The 26,331-nt window shown below is 39.3% G+C and overlaps 2 protein-coding genes across 2 annotated transcripts; both read right to left on the bottom strand.

Moving 5' to 3' along the window:
- Positions 1-14,416: 14,416 nt before the first annotated feature.
- On the bottom strand, positions 14,417-16,281 carry irak1bp1 (interleukin-1 receptor-associated kinase 1 binding protein 1). The gene is made up of 4 exons (XM_070909584.1): positions 15,900-16,281; positions 15,034-15,115; positions 14,785-14,915; positions 14,417-14,678 (listed from the first exon to the last, which is right to left on the bottom strand). The coding sequence occupies exons 1-4, from the start codon at positions 16,172-16,174 to the stop codon at positions 14,417-14,419; spliced, it is 750 nt and encodes a 249-aa protein (XP_070765685.1). The 5' UTR covers positions 16,175-16,281.
- Positions 16,282-19,235: 2,954 nt separating this feature from the next.
- Positions 19,236-25,452, bottom strand: LOC139287590 (kynurenine--oxoglutarate transaminase 3-like). Its single transcript, XM_070908700.1, has 14 exons — positions 25,433-25,452; positions 24,298-24,388; positions 23,877-23,938; positions 23,328-23,472; positions 22,857-23,006; positions 22,653-22,739; positions 22,396-22,518; positions 22,163-22,283; positions 21,316-21,392; positions 21,139-21,228; positions 20,843-21,029; positions 20,218-20,291; positions 19,995-20,081; positions 19,236-19,889 (listed from the first exon to the last, which is right to left on the bottom strand). Exons 2-14 carry the CDS (start codon positions 24,385-24,387, stop codon positions 19,833-19,835), a joined length of 1,350 nt encoding a protein of 449 aa, XP_070764801.1. The 5' UTR covers position 24,388; positions 25,433-25,452; the 3' UTR covers positions 19,236-19,832.
- Positions 25,453-26,331: the final 879 nt, after the last annotated feature.

Genomic DNA, 26,331 nt, shown 5'->3' with positions numbered 1-26,331 from the left:
GCTCTGAGTGCTGAGTCATCAATCGTTGACGTGCTCACAGTGCTCCATTCATTGCTTTGCATGTGGCGTGTATATAAGGTGTGTATTAGAATCAATGTGTGTCTTCAGAGTGAAGACGTTTTTGATGATGGTGACGACACCGCAGGTCTTCGTGGAGCTATTTTAGGATTGATTTTAGTAAGTTAAGGTTCAGAATATAATGCTGACGGTACGGGTCAGGTTTGGGATCTTGGGATTCATTTAGTCAATGAGGGTCCTCACAACAACATTAAAAAAGTGTGTATGTTTGTGAGTTAATGAGTGTGTACACATGCATGTAAATATGAGAATAAAACAAATATTTAGGAGGTATATTTGGCATATTCTTTTACTCAAGGTCCACTTACTAAAATTTCAGGTCCTTTCATCCACATCTCAGGATCTTCCTCAGCTGATGGAGTTTGTTCACTTGTCATGGAGACTGACAATATCTCCATGACAACTGAACAGTAACACTTAACCCCATACTTAGCATTTATAAACTCTATATAAATACTTAATAAACAGTTTATAACACACTGTAATGCAGTTGTACACATATATAAGGACATTTTTCAATGCATTTGTCAACAATCATAACTTCTCCTATGAATCAGCTGTGACTGGAGTATGAACAGATAATTAATGACTGATAAACAGTATACCATAGCTGTAATCATATTTAATGATATATAAACAAACACGTTAACGTATCTTAGTGGAAGGTAGTAGTTAATATGAAAAATCTCTCTAAACACTGACAGTTATTTTTTGTGTGGGTAATTCTGATTACTATTGGAAAAACCTGCTGCCACAGCTCATATATATTCTGATCATATCAATCCAAGACAATCCTACTTTTACAAAAAATATCCTGAACAAGTAAATGCAAGCCTCCTGTCAGCAGACAGAGCCAGTGTGGAAAACAAACCAAAACCTTCTGTCCATACAAGAAATGGTCCTTGTACCATCTTTACACATAGATTCAACAAGATTATTCCTCCCTATCTCTTCCTACGATTACAATACAGGCTGTTAGAATATTGAAAATATGAGCACCCATAAATGATAGAAGCTGCTTCACTTTAAAGCTCACCTTTTATCTCTGATATAATAACGGACTCCTGCCTCTCCTTCCTGTCTCATACACTGTTGTATGAAGTGAAAATGACTGGAAACCAAGCCAACAGTGGCTATCTCCGACATGTGTTAAGACATATATCTCACAGTTTGACCAAACAGCAGTTCCCCACTCCACTCCTCCCTCCAGATTGAATCGGGAAACACATTTCAGCTGTAATACTCAGACACTGCATCACACTTACAGAACAGTCCTTGCACCACAGGAACCCAGCGATGTTGTAGAGGGTGACATCAACAGTCCAGCTCAAGAACAAATACAAAATTAATATTTAAATCTATAAGTCCACATCTTATTTCCAGGGGGAACGCTAAAGAAGCCATTGCTCTCACCTCACTGGATTAAGTTCAACCGCATGTTTTCGCCAAGAGGCCGCACACTGCACAGTTCATCTTGCACACGTGCATTTTAAGTGTCAGTCGGTTTGCAAAAGACATTCACTCCAAAAGATTACAACTAATATATTCCAGTATAGTTTGTCAGTCATGTTGAGTTTAACTCATTTAAAAAGAGGACAGGCTGAACTGTCCTTTTTATTTGAGAAAGTAGTAAAAAGTGTGTAAAAATGCCTTTATTTAGGTTAGCTTGAATTGCTGCATTGATATTTGCATATATAAGCACTGTGTCCACTATGGAGCTGCTGTAGCCCTCTGTGCCTTGACCGATTAGCTTTCAAATATTTTCATATGGTATATATTTATTAATATTTAGTCAAAATGTATTGATTTCTTTTGTAGAAATTGCTGTTCATCCACACCTACACAATGCTTGTACCATTGGCATGAAACAGGCTTCTATTAAGAATTTACCTTCTCAATTATGCTGCCGTTATGTCACAGCTTTATGGGGCAGTTATGCCCTGTGGTGTTTTCCAAACCCATAACCCAACAACTCATCCCTGGAATATAAACTCTATATTAAAAAGTTCCTACATAGTCACAAAGAGGATTCACAACAATTGCAAATGCAGATAATTAGTCTGCGATTGCTAGAAATTAGGCCATTATGAAAACTGCAGCCACCCCCGCAGACAACTTCACTCCATGATTAACTGTTAATAATGTTGCCTCTCTGCAAAAACACTGTTCCAACTGTCTATGTTGCATTCGCAGCCAGCCCGAACAACAGTAAAGTGACAAAAGCAGCCACTAAGGCCTAGAGAATACAGTCACAAACTGTATCTTTATCCACGCTACAAAATACCTTTTGTTATCATTTTAGAGAAGTCATCTCTGATCAACAGAGGCATCACACCAAACCAGTGTAGCAGAGGTAATCATCAAGCACTCCAATGAATTTAAAGGAACATCTAAACATATTTATTAAATTTACCTCAAAAGCTTGAAAGGTGGCTCTGAAGGGTTCGTAGCTTGCTCCTTTTTAGAGGAAGGCAGTTTGGATTTACAGCAGTTACAATGGAACGACCCACAGGAGCATCAAAACATTCGTAGAAAGTTCTCAAACCAACGCAATCCACTTCGCCAGAGTTGATCCATATGCTCAGTATATTCAGTACATGTACAGATAGATGTCCATTCGAGAATAAAACTAAGCCATTCTTCTACAGGTCTTGGTGACCCAGCAGTCTAAGGTACACACCATGCAACAAATCAAAATGTCATTGTTTTAACATGTCATCAATTTCTTTTTTTAGCCATATCTCCTGTTGACTTCACACTTCACACTAAAGATTAAAATGCAATAAGAGTACCACATATGTAAAGACTATAGTTAAGAACTTACCTCCTCTGTGAAGAGATGTAATTTCCCCAGCTTGCCAAAGCTCACTGTGAAGGCTGGCTGCCCCTGCGAAAGTAAAAGTTTGTGAGTGGATTTTATTTTGTTTAATTATTATTATTATTATTTTTTTACAAATATAAACATAAAATACTATGCGACCACATCAGAATATCTATTTTACAAAAAAAGAAAAAAAACAACATCAGGTCAACCTTTATACAGGTCTAGAAACAAATGTGGGTCTTATTTAAACTGGGGATGTCATTTGTAAGCAGTATAGAATAACAACAATGCCAATGAGGTTGTCTGCCAATGTAGCATTTTGTTAGTGACCATAATTACATAATGTTTTGAATAATATTAATGAATCCCAATTCCCCATTTTGCATCTGGGGGATGGAGATCTCTAAAATGACAAATGGACCGCCCTTACATAGTGCTTTTACGGACAAAGCCCTTTGCAATTTGCCTCTCATTCACGCACACACAACAACACACCAATGGTGGCGAAGCTGCCATGCATGGCGCTGGCCTGCAATTAAGTCCACAACCCGCTCCACCTCCAGTGGAGATTTCTACCTGTGGATATGGTCTTTCAAGATCGATGGAACACTTGTATAGTGGTAGGCCATCGGTTACTGTTTAAAAGTTTCAGCTCTCTTCTGACTATAACGACTAATGTAACACTGCAACTGTGCGAGTGCCACAGAAAGAGTGTGAGGCAAGGTGACAGTTTCACCCACTGCATGGCAACAAAAGCAACAATTTTCTGGCTGCATTTCAAAAGGAGTAAGGAATAGAGCACCAGGACTAAGAGTCTACAGTCATGCTAGGGCTCTGCTTAAGCACAGAATCACTGAAAATAAAATTCATGAATTCATGCTGAAGTTAGCCAGCTACCCCACGTTATAGTAGGTACTCAGAGCGTTAAAAAGGACAGGCTGACATTACTCACTGAAGGTAGCTAGCTAGCGTTAGCTTAATACACTTAAATTACCCAATATGTAGGGTTATGAAAACGTTTACATTAAAACTCAAATTAAGTGACGCCTCGTTAAGTATAAAGTAGTCACCGACAAATAGTAGACGTAACATTAAAATATAAATGAAGTCCAACATGCTCAGGCCGCGGTGAGGGCCACTTTGCACAAGAAATGCTGCGCGATGCTGCGCGATCCACTGATATTTTACGTGGGTCTGTCAATTCTAAATGCTTTGTATAAGGGAACAGATGCTACCATACGAAATACAACTTGCAAAATTCACCTTGCTTGTGGATGAAAGAAACTACACATTAAGATAATGTTCCTTCTTTTATTTGATGTATTTGCCATTAAAGCAGGGTATAGGGTCATGATACGCTGTAAATGGAAAAAACAAAAAAAACAAAGCAAATGTATATTTCAACAATAAATAGAAGTCACTAATCCTAGATTAGATCCACAAATTGCATCTGTGAGTTATTTTAGACCAAAATACAAAAAAAACCAACTTAAATTAAGCTTAAACTTAAAGCAAATTAAAATATATTTAGATGTAATCACAGATCATAAGATAAAAGTTCAATGTTGTGGGTAACTACATTCATGCTTGGTGTTTTAATTGTGATCTTTTTATGTACTGTTTTATGGAGTGCCTTTATGCTCTGTATAGGGGGTGTTGTGAATGTTGTAGGGAGGGCCTCTGGACATTGCATGCCAGCCTTTTCAATGTAATGCAAGACCTTCCTGAAACTCTTGAGAGCTGACAGTGCTTGACGTGAGCTGTGTTAATTACAGTAATGGCACGCATTCTCATTAAGTCATTGTTTACGTATCCCGGGGCCTTATGGAGCCTGAGTGGTGCTCTGGTCTGCTCGAGCACCGCTGCCTCGCTGGTCTGCTTGGCTATGGCCTCGTTAACACAGACAGCTGTTCCTCCCAGCCACAGCCATGGCCAACATGACGAGTGGCACCGGACATGCCGCTGAACACACCCACTGCGGGAGCAAACTGTCAGAAATAGAAGTATCCCACAAGGCAGGAAAACGTCAATGAGTAATCAGCGAGAAAGTGCTCCTCGGGTTATGTTTTTCAGGCCCAGCCCCCAACCCCTTACGAGCCAGCCGCTCCCCTTCACGAGACTGTTCATGAGGCTGTCTCATTACCCCCGTCCTGTCCCTTTAAATTGGTGCAGTCAAAGGTGCAGTTGGTGTATAATTTCACCAGTAACCTGTGGTAACGAAAGCTATGTGAATGAGATAAACAGCGTCACAGGAATCCTATAAGGTTTCTCAGACGGTGTATGTAGCCGAAGGGGCAAACTACTAAAAATGAATTTTTTTACTCCAGTAGCTTTAAAAGAGCTCAACACGTCTCTTAAGTTGGTTAGGACTAGATCCTAGATGACTGCAGCACAGAAACAAAGGTGAGCACACACCTTGTTATGGAGTGACTGAACAAAATATTTCTGTCATTATGAATAACACATTAATTGTAGCATACGAGACAAAAGTAAAGCTGTCACTGATTTTGTTTGCCATAACTTCACACTGATCTTTATCGTCTGCACTTGACAAAGTGGTAGTGGTAGGTTGGTTTTAAATCCATTTCAGACTATTTCCTATTATTTCATCCATACTTACAAATGCATATGTTAGAAATATATTATATTGTGGTTCATTTGACATGAACAGTAATTGCTACTGGAGATGTTATAGATTCATGATTTAATGATATATAGGTCAATCATTGTCTCTGCTTTGCTATTCTTGCACATGTGATCAACCATGTGATCACTTGAGAGTTTCTCTTAGTTTCACTTTTAAGTCAATACATTGGCTCTTTAGAGTATTCTGCAAGTATAATTCTTAGAAGTTTGAAAAATACAGGTCCTGGTCTTCGATTTTTAACTCCACTAGTGGGTGCACATTTGGGCTGCAACTCACAATTATTTTCATTAATCTGCCAAGTATTTTCTCAATGAATCAGATTATTTGGTCTCTAAAATGACAGAAAATAGTCAAAAAATAGCCATCACACTTTTCTAAAGGCCGACGTGACATCTTTAAATGATTCGTTTTGTCCGACCAACACTCCAAAACCGAAAGATATTCAATTTACTATCACATAAAACATTTTTTACATTTTAAACAATTATTAAGTGAAAGTATTATACGACTATTCAATTATAAAAATAGTTGCAGTTTCATTTTCTGTCACCCGCCTAATCTAGTGCACATGGCTCTGAGGATGGCAGTGTTGGTCGGTACGTCGCGTGGACAGCTGGTCCACTTTGGCCATGCAGCATGTAAGGAGCAGCCACACGTGAAAGTTTCTGATTTCCGTTCCAACTTTGCAATAATCTTTATTTTACCTACAAATTCTACTGTGCTACATACCTAAATATTTTGTAAAAAAAAAAGCTTTAATATGGCAAAATATAAAACTTACGGGATCAATCAGCGTGATCAGATCATAATCTGCCCATCTACACCTGACAGATTTCCCATTCCCTACAATAATGAAGAAGTATTAAGTAAGAGTTTGTAGAAATTGATTAATGCTTTCTAAAATGTATTGCAATATTTAATTTTCCAACTTATCATGTCAGAGGAAAGATGGCAGCGATGGCTTCAAGAAATGGGGATTGAAATGTCTAATAAGGGAACACTGCCGTTCCTCTGAATGTGTGAACTATAAAAGCTTTAATTTCCCTATCATCACTGGGATCTAATACCAATCTGTATTCTTTATTCAGGCCGCCTGTGTTGCTGCCAGACAAAGCCTTTGAAAAGCCAATTCCTGGGAATTAAAGAAAAGAGATTAAAATATCATTAGGTGCTCTATAATTGAATGTCAATTATGAAAAAACTTGAATTCAATTCCTGGTCATTAAACTGAAAGTGGTCTGCCTTTTTCCAATCAGAGTTTTGAGCCCGCAGATGAGAGCGAGGTACGAACTTCAAAATCATTAAATTGTGGGGAGTTTGTTTGGCCTTGGCGTGCCAGACCGCTTTGATTCTGGCTCAGAGCAGAGGGATGAGCAGCTGGAGGAGAGATCAAATTGAAACAAAGCTTCAGAAAACTGAAGGAAACATGAGCATAATAATATTTAATAATTAAATTCTCGCAAACAATGGCAATCGAATGAAGTAATCTGCAAAAGTGTGCAACATCATTTGCATAATTGACATAGCCCCCCCCCTTGTCTCCCTCCTGTAAATGAATGATGAAGACAATAAAAGATGTTGCTAAAATTGGGAACAATAACAGCAAAATTTCATCAAGGCCCCCATGCTCTGATTAATCTGCGCTTGCAAATCAGTGCAGGGGAAAGCGAGAGAAGGAACGAAAGAAAGGGGGTGGGGGGGTGGGGGGGCAGGTGATTAACAACAGCAGGGATTGCCGCCGTGGACAACGTGCCCTGTTTTGCTCAGCTCGAGGGGCACCATACAAACCCTTCTACACAGCTGCTGCAGGCGCTGGCTAGCTGGATCATCCCCTGAAAGCCTGAATGAGTGCAGTCATTTGTATTGTCATTAACCCCTAGCGCCCTGTCTCCATGCCTCAGCACTAACAAACCCATAATTTAACTCCTGAACCCCAAAAAAAACGGCTCAGACAGAAGGACATGTTGATACAGACTTCGAAAAAGTTACATGACATGAAAAAGCAGCTGATCTATTGGGTATGATATCATTTAAATAAATAAAGATGTCTATTTCTATTTTATGTAACATTCCTAAATGTTGCTAATCTGTAACAGCTAATTATTTGCTATCCGAGTACACTGCCATTTTTAAATTACTCAGTATGAAGGAACTGTATTAAATGACAACATAATACAATGAGAGGCCTATTTTATATTCAGGATTTCTAATTAACGGTTTCTCTTTATACACATTTTCTATCTCTCTGATCGTTTAGATAACAACTTTCATCATCATCATCGTTTGATGTTTACAAAATAAAGAAAAAACAAAACAGGCATGATCTAGATTTATGCTGCATATTCGGCTCCTAATACCATTTGCATTTACTAGTCAATTAACTTGATTAAATTCATATTCCAAGTCTGATTCAACTTTGGTTGCAAGAGAGTTATTGCTTGGTGAATTAAATAGCAGCACAGGACAAATGACGCAACAGCGAGGGGGGGGGGGGGTATGTCAGGTTTCATTATGCTGTAAACAACACAGGACAACAGACATTACACAGTACAAGCAATAGAACCCATGTAAGGCATGTCTTGTGCACATAAGTCTGTCCTTTGCACAGTTTTTTTCCCATATTATAATTTTCAATAACAGTGATTGTCTATCGTCCTCTGCAGACTGCACCCTACTGAAAACATTAGTAAAAACATACGACGCTTTCACTACAATCCTCCCCAATATCACCCCTGACTCTGTATTCCCACAAGCGACCACTATCTTGTAAATTTGGTGCAATTAGTAACCTTAACATACCCAGAGACACTCATTTGATTTTAACCTCCTCTGTCCAATTAACAAAATGTAGGTTGGAAAATAAATGGCAGACGCCTAAGCAAATTAATTATGTGTCCACCAAGCTGTTAGCCCGTGTGCACAGAGCAGGGGCTGGCAATAAGAGCTGGGCACACACTGCCATATGGCCGGTGTGAGAACGGACATCGTTTGGGTACACCCCTTAAATTCTCACAGATATTTATGTCTCGCTCACAATAGATACACAACATATGTTGTGAAATGCTGCAGAATCAGTCTAATAGAAATGTTTTTACGATTGTTGTTTTGATGATTAGTACTTTATTTTGATCCATCTGTGATCCCTTGAGCCATTTTATTTGTTTCTATTGTACATTTAATTCTACTGTGACATGGTTTTAATGCCAAAATATTGTTTATAAATGCTGCTCTAAACAATAGTTTTTGTTTCCTGGACCTAAAGAACTACTTCTCTGTTACAGCAAGACTTATTAAAGGGGAACTCCACCAATTTTACAGATAACGTTTAGTATACTTGTCACAATGAGTACTACTAGCCTGTGAATACAACTGTATAACGTCTTCAGTGGCTGTGAAAGGATCCAAAGTTTGAAAAATGACCCTGTCATCAGGGTTAGAGACTTTACATTTTTAACATAAAGCCTGCATCACAAACTGGAGATGTGGGGTTTTGAAAGAAGCAGGCAATTAGGAGGCATGGAGGGTCTAATGACAGAAGCTATTCAGTAGCATTATGGGATATGTAGGATCCAGCATTTTTGGAGCCTGACCTATACTAGAGACTAAAAGTCAAGATATTTCTGCCTCTGCTGCTTCGATTTTGATCATTCTTTTTCAATCTGTCTTTTGTGAGTCCCTAAAATTTATAAAAATGTAATACTAAACCGTTGTATTATCCCTTTAAGAGTATTTGAGTTATCATTTCAACCAAGATCAATCCCTTTCTAATTAAAACTTCCGCCATATGACCAGGTGTTTCACACACAATTTGAGCACAAGGGCCCTCCACAGGAGTAAAATTCATCAAATGATTATGATATTAAGTGTGATACACTGAGGTGCGACACTGTTTGGCAAAGTTTGGTTAGAGGGCAGGAAGAAGGGCACTGTGCTCTGATATGTTCTACTACAGAATATGATCAAGATGGCCACCTAGAGGTAACATTAAATAAAACAAACATCTGGTCTCATTTTAAGGGCAACAATAACCTAAATCCTCCTTCCTAACAGGATTGTGACATTAGATTATTGGCACCATAATTATAATTAACATAAATTATGACGGTATTATGCTGACAGACATCTAATCCACAGGGATCTGGTAACTGCACCCTACATACTGTATGTCTGATAACAGCAGCCAACATAATAATCCTATTCAGATTTTGAACAGCAGTTGTTGTGTTCCCAGCACCGGTTTTCACACTACATTACAACTATGTAGCATTATACATTTATGGTGCTGGATATTCCTGCACATGAAATATTCACTCGACATGGCACATAGTATATGAGTTGATGCTAGAGACTGTTATGTAAAACAGAAAATGAGCAAAGGTGAACTCAGTAAACGCAAAAAAAACAGCTGCACTCTCTAAATAAGGCAGTAAAAACAGACAATATAAAGCAGATTAAATCTCATTAAACAATATTCAGAAATAGGAGAAGCACTTCCATATTCATCATGTAATAATTGGAAAATACTAGTAAATAAAAAGTGAAAGTGAGCTTTAAATTATTAGCTGTAAGATGGCTGTTTATAATAGCTGAAGCTTCTTTCCTTTAAGAAACTGCCAGATATTTCCTGTCACATTCAGAACCCAAGAAGGCCCAATGTAGCATGATGGTACTTGGACAAATGATGGCCTTCCATGCCTGAAGCATGTCTTTGTTTGCTCTGCAAATTTGGCGCAATAACTACCCAACTTAAAGCTATTTCCAGCTGTTACAGTCAACAGTGGTATGCCTGCACTTAATCTGGCGAAGGCAGCATTATCTGATGAAATTCTTTTAATTGTAGCCTCAGAGTTAATAGTTAACGTTCCAAGCTACTTGGCATGAAATTATGCTGTTGGTAGGGACGAAGGTGCTCTGTTCTGCGAGAAAAACAGGGGGAAGGTGAGGAGGAGCGTTGACGTTCGACCCCTTCAACCCCTACATTAACATCCACACACTGTGACCGTGTGAACCTCTCAATTTATGTAGGGTGGTGATGTCATGGAAACTAGACGCCAGGTTTATGCATAACCAAAGAAAAACAAGGCACCGGTCTGCTTGGACAAAGATCCATTTCCTTTACATATACATTTCTGAAATTGAGTCCTCACTCTCTCCCTGCACTGTGTCCACAGCCTCATGGTTAAAGAATGTGTTTGAATTTAGTGAATTAAAACATTAGACCTGCTCTAATATTTGCAACAGATGGCACAAGTCCTGTTTATCGCTAATATTTTGAGTGCTTCTCCTATTTGTGAGCAATGTTTAGGGAGAATGCTACTTTCCACATGTTAACAGATTTCAGGTCAGGTCAGGTCACTTTTTTTGTACCCGTAGGTAGATTTGGTTTGCAGTAGACAAGGCATCCATTTTGACACACATTTTATAAACATCACAGACAATATACAAACATGAAAGTACTCAAGGCTCTTGAAAAGGGCCTTAAAAGAACTTAAAAGAAAAAAATTATAAAAAGATCACTAAAATAAATAACCACTGGCAATGTTGCTATGACTTGTTCATCTGAGTGACAGCTGCTGTTTTTAATACCGCTTTGTTCTTTTTAGTATCATTTGCAGATTTTGCTTATGGGGAATTTTTTATTGTGGTTGAAATTACACACACACATATATATATATACATATATATATACTCTAAGCATCATTAACTGTTTTACAATGAATATGCAGTGTTTGATTAATCAAATTGTATGTGGCTTAGCCATGACATAGCATCATGGCATGTGTTAACTCACCAGCCTACATGTACATGTATGGTAGATCCTATAAGTACTTCATTTACTCACAAGCGGTGGGAACAGCCCATTAAATGGCACATTACTTGTTATCACTGAAACCCTGACAGATACCTGCTCTCAACCATTACAGCATGTCACAACACTCACAACACAGTATGGCCGTTAGTAGTTTAGGGTCAGTTGTACATTTTACAGAGCAGCTCACATTAGTATGTATACATTTTCATTTGTAAATAGTTTTTTTTAAATCATTTTAAAGCTTTTGTATTTCCTGTGTTCTACCAATGTTAATGTGACCGTGTCTGATGCTTCCATATTTCCACCCTACTGGAGGCAGCAGCCATGTTTGCGTAAAACATGCTACATAAATGCTACAATATTAAAATAAATAAACATCAAACACAAAATGTGCTGGCTTTTGTTGCTCTTTTGCATCCCTGTTGTAAACTGGGTAGACAAATACTAAACACTACGTTAAATGTGAAATGTCAAGTTTTGTTACAGTCTGATGTACTTTGTCTCCCTCAAGTGGTCTAAAGGATAAAACTCACGTCATTATCCACTGTGCAGTGTGGATCTGATGACAAAGACTTTTCAAATGTTACACACATGAATATACCTTTGTCAAGGTAGACACATTGATAAGTCAGAGCAGGAAAAACACAGGTGTAATTAATTACTTTAATGATGGCTGCATTCCATTCAGGTGAGTCATTTCCAGGCCGCTGGAGTTGTGCATGCTGGACTTTATATAGAGTCGAGCCAACACCTGTGTATTTCTGGCTTTGACAAGTCAAACTGTTTGCTGGGAAAAAGGCCAACTAACTACTTTTCTCCACAAATGGCCTGCAACCTCTCTGTCGCAGCTCTGACTATTGTATAAAGAGAATGTGTGTGTCTCGGAGTAATTAAAAAAAAAAGTTAGATTTATTTGTGATAATTATAATTCTCATAAAATAAGCAGTTAGATAAAATATTTATTGTACATTTTATTAATAACTGGCTAATGACAGGCATGGAGATCATCTTTCTTTGACCAATACACAATATGTAGACAATACCTAATAATGAAGCTGGAGCTGGTGTGGTTTCAATAGCTTTCAAAACAACAAATGTATACCTGATCTGCTTAAATAACTATCGAGTCACGGGCTACATGTATACTGGGGCCTGATTCTTACATTTCTCTCTTACTCCCTTTACTTCCCTAGTTCAGTCAGGGAAATCAGCCCTTTGATTGGATAATATGTGGAGCTTTGACTGTATGAATCAAATCAGCTTTTCTTATCGTAAGCCTATTTTCCACATCAGACATTCTGACTTGTCCTAGTAGGAAAAGCACAGCTAGGTAGGTAATAGTGACATTACTAACATTAACAATGACTCTGTTCTACTCAAGCCATGACAGTGTGACAGTGAACCAAAGTATGTAAATGGAATTCTGCATTTTATTATTTACACCTGTACTTTTGCAACTATGAAATGTCAAAATGTCTTGTGTGAAACAAACCTAGCACTACTTATTCCCCTGTGCAAGCCAATGCTTAAATGCCAGACATGTACTGACTGGCTGTGTTGTACTACGTTGTGTATATACATGCACACAACATCTCATCAGATTTTTAGAAACAGAGTAGAGTCCACAGTGTGAGAGATTCCTACTCAGTGCGTGTATGGCAGCACAATGTATTTGCAGAACGTTAACGTCGCTTTAATTTCTCACGCATCTTTATTGTCCCCACTGACAAACTAGAGTGCATGACACACGTCAGGGTTGGTTAATTAACACGATTTACGTAAACAAAACCAAGGGATGGAATGGCTGATTAACATAAGTTTTCTCATTTAGTCACTAACATTGTTACAATACCACCCCATCACCAAAAATTGGATTTCACATCTGTATAAAAACGTAGCTAGGGCTCAGGGAAACCATTGGGAAAAACAAAAACTCTGAAAAACTGTAAAGTGTTAATTGGGACAATAAAAATTAACAAAACAATGAAACAATATGATATTACCACAAATTTATTCCACTGAGTCAATAAATATTTAATTAACAATCAGCCCTTCTGAATTGACGGAGAAAAGATTCTTCTCTGCAAAGAAAACCAGCCTAACTGGTTCAACAGTGAGTGCAGCTGCTCTACAAAGCACTCCCACAAACTGTTCCTCTAGCATCCCTGATAAGTGACTACAACTGGCACCTGGTCTGACCAGGGTCGCACTCTGGTGGCACTGTGAAAAAAAATAAAGCTACACCTTCTTCCAATTTCTCCAGTCATATTTGTTAAGACGGGATGGTGACACACCTTATCAATGGCCCTCATGCATGCTACAGCTGTACACTGGCAACTTCACCATATCTTATATATTGTATTTATCACAGGAGGCATTTTAACTTGTAATTAAAGACGGAATTTAAAACATCAAAACATAAAACCATTTTTGCAGCTAGTATACAAGAAAAATAAACACACGTAACCATTTTATAGTAACAGGAAATGATAAAAGCGCAGATGCATGTCAATCAAACTGCAACTTTGGGATGTCACTGCCAACTCAACTTCACAATTCGTTGACAGCTTTCATGTTATGACACCTCATTAGTTAGCCAGTGTATATATATATATATCAGCTGACCAGACTTGATGGGCCTGTCCCCCTCAAACTAAAAGAAATTCAAAACATGAGTCAATAATAAAAACACAAAACACTCTGTTAACAGGATAAATCTTCATAGTGCAAAATCTGACTAATAGAATCAAAATCTCTCCAATTAAACAAAAATATATTCTATAAAATGTCAAGTTGTTCATCCAACATTTACTGTAAACCAATCAGCTCTTTGATCACAGGACAGCTAGGCATTTCCCATCATGCCCTGCATTCATCATTGCAGTCAGGCTCCAGAAACTACAGCTGCCTAGATCTCAGTGCTTTTGTTTGCATGACGTCAGAGCAAGTTGGCCTGGCTCATCTCGATCAAGCCTAATGTGACAGCGAGGAATTCAGTCATCATTAAGTTTAAGTCCCTCTGCTCTTTGGTTTCATGAGTCAATGACAAATGTCTTCAGAGGTTTTTCCTGTTTCTGTCTCTGAGGCTGAAGGACACAGACACCCGTGAGGAGGCAGTGATTGAGGGTGTACTGGGAAGGTGAGGAAGGGATGCAGCACCCTGGCCTCTGCTTCCATCTTCCTCATCCTCATTCCTCCACTCCCTTGTCTCCTCCTCTCTGACCAGTAGGGGGGATCCCAGACTTTGCCCAAGGAGCTGACTGACTTCGCAGGCCTTCTGCTGAGCATTTTCAACGGCTGACACACACACGCGCCGCCTACAGCACAGACAAACACACACACAAGTTACAATTGCTGCGTTTCATCAAAATAAGGAGACGTCTGTCCAGGTATTACAGTGATGTTGAGATGTGTTATTTATACCTCATTTGACTCAAGCATTCAGCACTGTGGTAAAACTGTGGTGTTCCCACACTAACGCTCTTATCCAGCTTCTCCAGCAGGACACTACACACTCGCTCCATCTTCTCAAAATCTGAGAAAGTGACCACCACCTGTGGGAACATTTTGTTTGTCATATACAACTCAACACACATATATGCTGATGGATCAGTGAAAGATTAACGGCATCATGACACATTTGCATCATTGGTGTTTGTCCAAATACTCCACCTCTGCATCCATGTGATACTGGTCTGCCTCTCGGTGGAGAAACCTCCTCACCGAGGTGTCTTTGTCACTGACACCATGTTGCCTAAGCAGAGTGAATAAATTAAAATGTATTACATTTATTGCAATCAAGGTGTACTTTAAGACTTAGCAGACAAGGTGCACTAAAGTACAAATTTGAGATACATTACACTTTTCCATTTTATGCTACTGTAAACACCATATTTTGGAGGGAGATATCATACTTTTTACTGCATTTTACTGACAGCCACAGTTGCCAGTTACTTTGAAGGTCAAGTTAAAACTACCCATTAAAATGCTCCCCCCCTTAATGCATCAATACTCTGAAAAGGGCAATTCTGCTGACAACAGAGTACTTTAACCATTGATATTCTAAGTAGGTTTTGATGCCAATACTTCTGTACTTCTGCTTTAGCAAAATTAGGAATGCAATACTTTTACTTGTAGTTGGATACTTTTCCATTGAGAAAGTAACATAACTGCTTCTTAAGTAAAAGTTCTCAATACTTCCTCCACCTCTGGCTACTTTTAATTTGAGAACTAGCCTACTGCTTGTCCAATAGATACAACCTCATTTATTACAATTTGTACAACTTTAACAGTGGCTATTAGTTCTTCTAGTCATTCTGTTGATACCACCATACAGTAAAGCCTCAGTGGACAGCACTGACAGATGGTGTGGTTACATTTATATTTACGTTGAAGTTACTGTTGCCAAACCGATTAACGTTACCTAACGTTAGCTACAGACGTTACAGAGCTAACTAGCTTAAAGTTCACCGCTTGATTGTAAACTGGTATACTCGTAACAGTTATTGTGTTGAATTTGAACTGGCGTATGTTTTTACCTGGCAGCTTGTAAAATGTATTCAAGTCTCCGTGAAACGCTGTTGGTCACCTCGTTGACCGACTCTTTGCAGTTGCCCACACTGACCCGCACCGACACTCGGTCCGCCGGGCAACACACCTCCGCTGTTCCGGTGACCTGGACCTCCCTCACCCGGTTACTGGGACTTTGACGAGTATCTACTCGCAGTTCGGGTCCTTGTTCTTTTTTATTACCGGCGAAATCCCGACCAGAAGCCGGTAGTATCGCGGCGAAGACACGACTCTGGCCGTCCATGATGGTAGACACAAACCAGCTTCCCGCTGCTATAGCAATAGGCGAAATGCTCGTCGGGATTTGTAGGCTATTTCCGTCAATGAACTACAAAGAAGGAGTGTTGAAAGATCCTGCCTCTCAAGAGGTGTGAAGAAGAGAGAGTTGATGGAAGATTATTACAATCAAAGTGCGCATGTCAGTAAAATTAAGCTTGCAGCCGGGGGCGGATTTGGGAGCCCCAGGCAAACCCAGGGGGCCCCAAATCATGCCTTGTTATTCTCACAGATATGTTCTCGAGAAGATGTTATTATAGTATTAAGGAGGTTACTGCAGTCATTTGAAGCAGTAGCCTCATTGTATAATTGTAAGCCACTATGAGCCTCCACACACTACTTTTCCTGTAGCTACACCAAAGACGAGCTGTATACATAGGTGTGCAAGAAGCTCTAAATAATGAACATGAGACATTGACAGAACACATGCTAAACTTGCGAAGCAACATATTGGCCTGAGCATTTAGTTTACAACACTGTCGATAAACATCTGTCATCATTCAAATCATCAGTGAGAAAATGGCAGAGGTATGTTATTTCCTTGAATGTCAGGAGAGGAATATTACACAAGTGAAACACGGGAAAAACACATTTCTTATCTTCTCTACTTCTGACTATCATGACATTACACTTTTTGGCATTTAATTTAATGTCATAATCTTTGCCGTACTGTGAGCACACCTTGAGTAATAGCTGCAGCCCAGCATTATATGGATAAAAAAAATTACCAGGTCATCAGCATACATAAGATAATTAATAACAGACTTTCCCACAAGACAGCCTGTGTTACACCCATTCAGTTGTTTCAATAGGTCATCCATATATACATTGAACAAACTAGGAGACAGAATTCCCCCTTGGTGAACACCATTATTTACATGAAACGAGACACAACACTTAACCCGCATTGTCTGAACCAGAAGACCAGTATTCTAAGTATACACTTTGGAACATCTCTACCATGCAATTTGAGCAAGCAGACAAAACACAAACAAACAAATACAGAAACGCTGCAAGTAGCACAGACAACATGAGAAACTGTTTCCAGGGGAAACTAAAAAGTGATGCAGTTGCACTGCGTTGAGATCTCAGGGCCACTGTAGTTCTGACTGATTTTATTCCGTTGACTGGTTCTAATTGGACTGTTCTGATTGGACTGTTCTAATTGGACTGTTCTAATTGGACTGTTCTGATTGGACTGTTGCCACAGACAGATGCTAAACAATGAGCTCCATAAAGTAGTTCCTAACCGTCCAAGAAACTCACCCATAATGCATTGTGTGGTAGGCTATCTAAGTTAGTCTTACACTAGTCACTCATGGGGAAGCTTTAGGCAACAGGTAAATTTAAGTGTCTATCGAAAGTCTGACTTCAAGTTATATTTAAGTCAAAGACCAGGTCTATTTTTATGCAACTGGCCGCAGTTCCTGGGAATGCTTTGTGCTAAATTTAGCAAAAGTTTGTGTCCTCCATACACAAGTCTGTTTCATCGAAGCACATCTTTAATCTTTGGCCAGGAATCCTAAGAGCATAAACGCATTCAAAACAGAACAGCAAAAAAAAAACATCAAATGTAGGCTGTAAATATAAATCAGTCAACAGAGGTCAGCACTGAAACGTCTGACCCAGAGATCAAGATGGATCAAATTTGTCTGAAATTTGAGAACTAACATTAGTAAAACTAAACTGTTTTCATACTACCGATATGCTTGATGTGACAGTGTTGAGGTCGCATCAAAATACGCACATATGGTAAAGTAGAACTCAAATAGATATTCAAACATGTCTAGGTCAATTGGAAGTAAACCACAAGCGGACCTTTAAATTATTTAATAAACTCCACAACAGAGAGCTGGTTAAATACGTCAGGGTCCTTGAAATAGATTATCTTCAAAAGTACTAGTAATGCTTTATGCAAACGGTGTAGATTCACCTGTTGTCTTTGCTGTAACGTCACCTGCTGCTGGGAAAGTCTGAAGTTGACCCCGTTTCCAGAAGGAAGTGGGCTGTAATGGGTGAATGGGTGAAAATTAAACTGACATTAAAGCTTTTTACTACTTCTGAGACACAACAAGCAACCAAAACAGGAACATGTCGTTCAGCATTCCTACTGTCTACTGACAAATTGCGTTGGCTGTGTAGCTAACGTTAGCCTTCAAACAGAGCCACCTAGCGTTACTGGCTAGCTTACCTGATTTAGCCGGTTAGTGCGCATACTGTCGGGACCCCCGCAAAACCGTTTGGACCTTTTGTGGAAGTTTAATTATTGCCACGCAACAGCCTCTCGAGTTTTGTGAACGACACACTATATCACACTGAGGGTACTTGAGTAAATAAATGCAGCCGCTTGCTTCTGTCAGACGAAAACTTTACGTGTAGCCGTCGGCGAAGCGCGCGGACAACAGCGCCCGCTAGTGGAACCGCAAATTACCATCTGTAGTCACGCGCACACTCAAGTCGTAGGACCTCACCTAATAGTTCAAGTAATAATAATATACAATAATAATAATACACAGTAAAACATTTTAAATCTATCTACATACCTAATTTAGATTCTTTTGTTTTTTTTATATATATATATTAAATGTTTAATGAAGTTCAATTACAATCTTTAACATGTTTGGTAATCTAAATCATTGTTCTGATAAGGAAAATCCTTTCTTAAAGCTATTTTTTCATGGCTTACCATATCAAAGTATTATTTAGCCATATTGTCCAGCTTTTTATATACTGAGCTGAAAATAATCCATGGGTTTAATATGCAGCATTGGACTGGTGTGTATAAGACATTTTCTATGGTATAAGTCTGCTTAAGGCACTATAATTACTGTAACAAAGTGATTTTAGTGGCAAGCTTGTGAAGTGCCATATTTGAATCATATGTAGTACTTTATGCTTTTGGTTATTGCATTTCTTTATTGTGGTTTTGGCATCAATGTAACAATACAAACACATAAGGTTGCACTTAGTGAATGAATACCGTAAAAACACAACACGACAACATAGAAAATGACAAGTGAATCAATACATATATGAATTGCATAGACTTTAATAAAAATTACTTTCTTGACACAACAAACAACTGCATCATTTGTGGTTTCTTTTACAATGGAGGTTTTCTGAAGAGAAATGGAAGCCACCGGTAACAAAGTAGTCCAACCCAGGCCCTGCGTCTGGGTAGCACAGTTTTATTAAAAACAGGGCACAGTTACAGCAGAAAGGTAGAGTCAAAGCAATCTGCTGCTTACTGTAACTATCTGCTGTGTGTCTAATGTTAAACCCAAACGCAAATATGAATTTAATGAATGTATACAGTATGACAAAGAATAAGGAGTTGTTTCTATTCACTGTGGGATAATGACTAAAAATGACATCTCATCTTAGTCACATCACACCTGCTGGGATTTATCACAACAATTCCTCTCAGTCATGTTGACTTGAGGATTCTCTCCCTTACAGGACACAAGTTATAGTACGGACCACCATTTTACTACTGTTTATTATCAGCATTTTAACAATTTCCAGTTTATGCACAAATTTGCAGTCAAATCCCATTCCCTCAGTTTCACCACAGAGTTGTTCCCCCTCCCTGAAATGGTGCTGAAGTCTTCAGACACTTCATCCCATTAAATCTTGTTCCAGTTTTTCAGGATGTTCCCTGCTGCATCGAGAGTACTGTCTTGCTGTTAAGAGAAAGACAATTGAAGGTTGAAGAAAAGAGAAAAGAATTAAAACTTTGGATGTGTTGTGTTTTTGGTTTGTAACAATCATACAGTTTTTGTGTTTACCTTAATGAAGCAAAGGCGAATATATTTCTCAAACTGCTTCTTGGACTCCTCTCCAACAAACGCTGTGACGGGAATGGCTGCCAGTTTCTATGTATAATATTATTATTGTTGTTAAAAACAGCAATACAAAAATAAAAAGCAGAGGCTGCAATGTGAGTGCAACTATGTTAGAATTAACAAGTATTGTATATTATAGGGAGCAAAATCGAATGAATGAATTTACCTTTTCTTTGATCATCCACTTCACAAACTTATAGTCATAGGCTTCATCGTCGACCATATGTGACAGGTCCTGATCTACGAAGTAAAATACCAAGGTTTATAAAGTTGCATCAAAATGTTTATCACCTCTTTTTTATTAGCATATGGCAATGTAAAAAAAAGTCCTACTTCTATAAATAGTAAGGGTTTATCTAAGTACAAAAATATGTAGTAGTAATAGTATAATCGTAGTAATCTCTCTGAAGAAATTCGAGTCAGAGTTCTGAATGTCAGTCTCTGACTTTTGCCTTTTTAAATAGATTAAAAGCTCTTTCATTTCAAACCTGTTTTACAACACAAAAATATTTCCACATAACTGCAGAGTGAATTCTTTTGCATAAAGTGATCTACGTTTTATATATCTGGTTACTCTGCCATCACAGTGACAACTTTGAGAAGTTATTTCTTCCCTCGGTGTGTTCAAGCTTCCCTTGCACTTAGATTCTTGAGTCAACTGTCAACATTTCTGTGAAGCACATCAAACTGAATACTGAAAATTGTTAATGTTAAGTTAGAAAGCTCTACCAAGCTGTATTTGTCCAGTGTAAATGTGCTAGTGATGTCAGTTTAAATGTTCAGTAACTCACTGAGAGATGTGACGTCCACAAGCATGAAGTAGCCTCCCTCCGGGATGACAGGAGTCATACCCGCCTCTTGCAGGATGGCAGCCATGCGGTCCCTCTTGCCCTCAAGTTCTTCTGCCAGTGAGGAGAAGTAACACTCTGGCTGACCCATCAGCTTAAAGTTCCGGAGCAAACCTTGTGCTACAGCCTCCTGAAGAGAAACAGACAGCAAGAAGTTTCAGACTAAAATCACAAGTTAATCATCCTTTGCTTCCTTTTATGGATTTAAAGGAACATGAGTGGGAGTTGCGCATACTTGCCTGTAAAGGTGTCGCGCAGGTGTACAGAGTATTCTGCATGACGGTCTGAAGATGCTTCATCAAGTGCTCCGGTCCTACAGACCAACCAAGCTAGGAGACACAAAGTTCAACTACCTGACGTGCAAGAACTGAGTGTTGAATATTAGAAATAGTGTTCTAAATCCACAGATTTCTTACCTTCCATCCAGTCACACTAAAGGTTTTCCCTGCACTGCCGATGGTGATGGTTCTGTCCCACATTCCAGGCAGAGTGGCTACACAGAGAGAATCTACACATCAACGCCTCAGGAACTTGAAATTTACTTGAGAAAAAAGGTTAAAAGTGTTGTTTTATGTTTTAACAGTAACATTTTTTAAGTTGTCAACGTTAAGAACATAATTTCATGCCAAGAGAGATGTTTTCTATAGAACTGGGCCGGTGTGTACAAAGTAAATGCTCCTCAGGGTAGGGTGAGGCAGTGTAAGGCCACAATCAAACTAATATTTATAACAAGAGAAATTTCAGACTGGAATCAACTTAATACAATGGAAACACATAGGATCATAATATTAAAGCATGTGTTGAGTTCATAAATGGAAGAAGCCATGAGCCTATTTGCAGAACAAATACGACTCTTGAATAAACTGTGTTCATTTGCTGTCTGGTTAGCGACTGAGCAAACCGGTTTGCTTACTCACAGACAAACAGCCACCCAGGATATTGTAACCGGCTACGGCTAGCATGTGACCGGTTAGCTAGCATGTGACCGGTTAGCTAGCATGTGACCGGTTAGCTTGCCAGCCGCAGTAAAACTAGCTCGCAAACTAGCCCTGCAAGTAGTACTTCTTCACCCAGCGACCAGTGCGACTTTCTGGTGTGACTGGACCCTATAGCAAGTGTTACTCCATTTTCTTTCTAGAGGTTTCCTTCCCTGTAGCTGTGTGTAAAGAATGGAGGAGCTTGTATTATATAGGAGATGGATGACAGCGATAGGCTTTTTGTATACCTTTTTTGTCAAACAAGTATGTTGAGCTGAAAACGCACCGATTTTGATATGTTGGTGTCCTCTGTAGGTGAGCCACTCGTAAACCTCATCACTGAAGCACAGGGTGTCATGTTTAATACAGAGGTCAGCAATCATGTGCAGCTCATCTCTGGTGAAAACCTGCAGGAGGAGGACAGGAACTACTGAAAGTACTTGTTTCTTCTGTCATGTCAAGTCAGCAAGTGTTTACAGCTCTCGGCCATAACGAGCGATGACGGCGCTGTATACTTACCTTCCCAATAGGATTGTTGGGGGTGTTGATGATGATGGCCTTTGTCTTAGAGTTGAATTTACTGGAAAGCTCATCTGGGTCAAGAAACCAGTCTGCACTTGTGATTGTCTTTTTTCCAGACTTCTAAAATGTTGCAGAAGACAATTTTGTGTCATGGCTCCCAAAATCTAACATCCTCAAGACGTGCAGTAGGGAAGTAAATACTGTGTATATGGAACATGTATGACAAACATCAGCAGCAGTTAGGTTAAACTTACAAGGCGTAGCGGTATCAACACAGGCTTGGCCCCTGCCATTCGCACCATTGGTACATAGCAATCGAAGAAAGGTTCTATTATGATGACCTGGAGAAAGAAATATACTGTAAATACTGGGAGCATGTTTATGAATGTTTATATATGAATGTCTATGAATACAAAAACCTCTGTATGACCCAGTGAGAGAGAGAGACATGTCCTTACCTCATCTCCCTCTTCCACCAATGCTTGCATGGTGCTGAACAAGGAACCATAGCCTCCCACTGTGACCAGGATTTCTTTGAAGGGATCAATCTGGCGCTCACAGACCTTCCCATAAACCTGAGAAAGGGCTTTCACCAAAGATGGATGGCCCTTGCAAATAAACAGAAGACATAGATATAAAAACAACACACACATATAACAGTGGATTTCTGGCAATAGAAAACATTTCAGTGAGACTTACTTATAATGTAAATTTGAACTTGATATGGCTGCTCCAATGTCAACATATACAAACTGCAGCTTTAATAGATGATGATTTTAGCTGGTAGTCAGGATGGCAATAACCAACAACAGCCCATATTTTCTGCACTGCCAACTACCAAATAATCATATCATATCATCATATAATCAATCAATTTTTAAATTTGATTTGGACCAGGACTGTGCGGTATTATAGTTTATCAGTCTTACAAAGCCTCTGGTGTACTGGTTCATCCTGTCCACTGAAGCAGCCTCTGCCAGTGCCTCCTTAACATAAGAAGGGGGAGGGATGTCTGGATAGCCTTGGCCCAGGTTAACAATGGATGGGTCCGCTGCCAATGAAGTTATCGCCACCCTGGCGGGACAATGAAAGACACCATCACTGGAAGGACCAGAGATCTCTCACCCAAAGTCTCTCACCCAAACCTATTGACTGACAGTTATCTCTTTGGCTACAAGCACAGTCAACAATAAGTGTTTTCCTTGCATGTTGTACACATGAATACATCATAATGGAGGGGAAATGGTGTGTAAACTATAGAATGGTAATACAAATACATCAATCATTTTGTATACATTTGCCCCACTTCCTTTAAATTGCGTAACTACTGTACTTCTCACCCTACTTGCCACTTTGCTCATGTCTCACACCAGAAGTCTGGCTAGCTTTCATGTAATAACAGAACGGTATAAACTGGGAACAAAACGCCTCTCCTGCTGTGCCATACAAAGAGATGAATGTCCTATTCTTTCACTTACCAGACATTCTTGTCCAGTCCCTCAATTCGTTTTGAGTGTGTGTGCCGTGATGCCATTATATGCTGCAACACAAAACCAAGATACATTACACCTAAATTAACAGCTTATAGCGACCACTTACATTTTTACCCTTTGAAATACCAACTTCTTACTAGCTTGTCCAACAAGTTGTGTGGTAGAAGTAAAATAATCATCAACCACTCATATACATACCAGGACTTTAGTCAGTTGGTTTGTCACTGGCTACGTGTTACAAGTGCATAACTTGAATGTATTATCCAGCAATTCTCCAACAACACTATGCCACAAAGCTTTTAAAGTTGGAGCAGTTTAACACATATATAAGTCCTGCCAATTAGTTTACCAGCAACCACATAATACTCAGAGGAGCTGAATTCAAAGATTTTGGAGGTGGACTTACCTGTGAAGTACAAAACCTTCTTCTGCAGTTTATGTTAGCTGAATGACATGCAAACCTGGAGCAATTCAGGACTTGCCGTGCTATGCTCATGCTGCACAAAAAGAGAGAGAGACGAAAAATACAATGGAAATGAATTTTCATTACCACGGTCTCCTGTAATAACTGGTGCTTCTATCACACTGGTCGTTCGCTCAGTAATATGTTTCTACATGTACATCTATTTGCAGTTGTAGTAAGGTTCAAGCAACTGGCATTTCCCACTGCGACACCAATTGCAACAGAAGCCACCACAGATCTAAGTGCGGAGACTAGATCTGACCAATATATTACTTTTGGACAAACATTTGAAGAAAAATACTTTCAGTCAATCAACTGCAGATCAGGTGACCCACAGAAGTTAGGAATTAAGCTAGCAAATGTTGGTCGATGCATTAGGTCAGTTTGAAAAAATAAACAACATAGCATTAATTCCTAGTTGGCAATGAAATTCAAAAACAGCAACACTGTCAATCTATAAAATAACAATTGTTTAGCTACTCTGTGGTTGCACTCTTTGTACCTTCCCAGCCAGTTATGAGTGAGACATTCTGTATGTTTCATGGTCGATCAGGTGATTAACGTCAGTCAAATGACACATTTTATCATCAAAAATGTTGATAATTGATTCATCATTTATAATAAATAAAAAAAAAGGTATCCTGAAAACCCTGTAAAACTACAACAGCAGATGGCGCCTGTGTGCCACACGTTGATCCAGCATATTTGGTGGCGTTTGGCAATAACAATGACATTATCTGACAACTACTGATAAATTGAACACCCAGGAAAACACTGTCCAGGTTATTTTGTTCCGCCACTGAATCATGTGTTACCATTAGCCAACCTTACACCCCAATACACACCTGCCTAGTGGGCTGACGTTAGCACACGCTAGCACCTTCTACCTAGCTTTAGCCAACGGTAGCATAACAATCAGTTATGGCTGCTAAACGACCGGCCTGTCCCGTTAGCTTTCTCTTTCAATGAGCCACAGTGATGACGGCTAACACACCGACCGAACCAGTCCGTCTTTCAGACACACGTACCATGTACTTATAGAAGTCAAGACACCACCACGTCGGCAACGACAACTTACTTATAGTTACAGTGTGTTGCTCAAACAGAGCTCCAGTGAGGCGCAGCGATCAGGAGGCGTCGTCAAGGGCTGGAGAAAGTGATGCTGCCTTTACAGTTGTGGGAAACTGGCCGTGTTTAGCGCATATACTAAAATTGGGACAATTGACATGAACTGACTGACGAATATGGCTTCAATTATTAGCAAAAAGCGACGGTGAAAGTCCGGGGGCCTTTAAAGGTAATAGAGCAGGGTTACATTAAGTGTTTCTCAGATTAGTCTTTGGCATTAGCTTATGCTGTTGTGTGTATTTTCCTCTTCAACGTCTGCTTAGTATTTGTTCATGATGATGATAATCAGTTTGAATAATACTATTATGATGCTATCTGACACGTGTTTTATTCTCCTCGAGTCAACAGCCACTTATCATCAGGACCGAGACTGACCATCTTTCCTCTCATGACGTAAAACAAGTCAACAGACATATTAGGGACGTTCTACGTGGTGACCGTGAAGGCAGCATTGTCCCGTGCTGGATATGCCCTCTGTGAAGTGATGTCTGCTTCACGTACCCTCAAGAAAGCTCTGGAGTTTTACAAATCATAAATTAGATAAGTAATCTTTCTGATTACTTAGTTTATTTTTTTTTATGTTTTTATTGAGCAAGGCCAGTTTGCCTTCTTATTGTTGTAATAACTATAGGCCTTGTGATCCAGTTGTAATGTCCCACCTCCTACATGCAACCAATGCATTGTTGACAGGACAGTGCCAAGTCAGGCTGACAGCATGGTGAAGTGAAACACGCTGTGGAGAAAACAATTTTTAAATCCTGCTATTAAGCTATGTTCTGCAGCTACCATGCTTGCATGCTGGAAATGAAACAACAGTAAGTTTGTAACTGAACATGTTGCAGAAAAGGT

The sequence above is a fragment of the Enoplosus armatus genome, chromosome 7 (assembly GCF_043641665.1).
Source record: "Enoplosus armatus isolate fEnoArm2 chromosome 7, fEnoArm2.hap1, whole genome shotgun sequence".
In the NCBI taxonomy this organism is placed as follows: domain Eukaryota; kingdom Metazoa; phylum Chordata; class Actinopteri; order Centrarchiformes; family Enoplosidae; genus Enoplosus; species Enoplosus armatus.
Note: the sequence above shows the minus strand (reverse complement) of the source record. Positions and strands in the feature narration are given on the sequence as shown.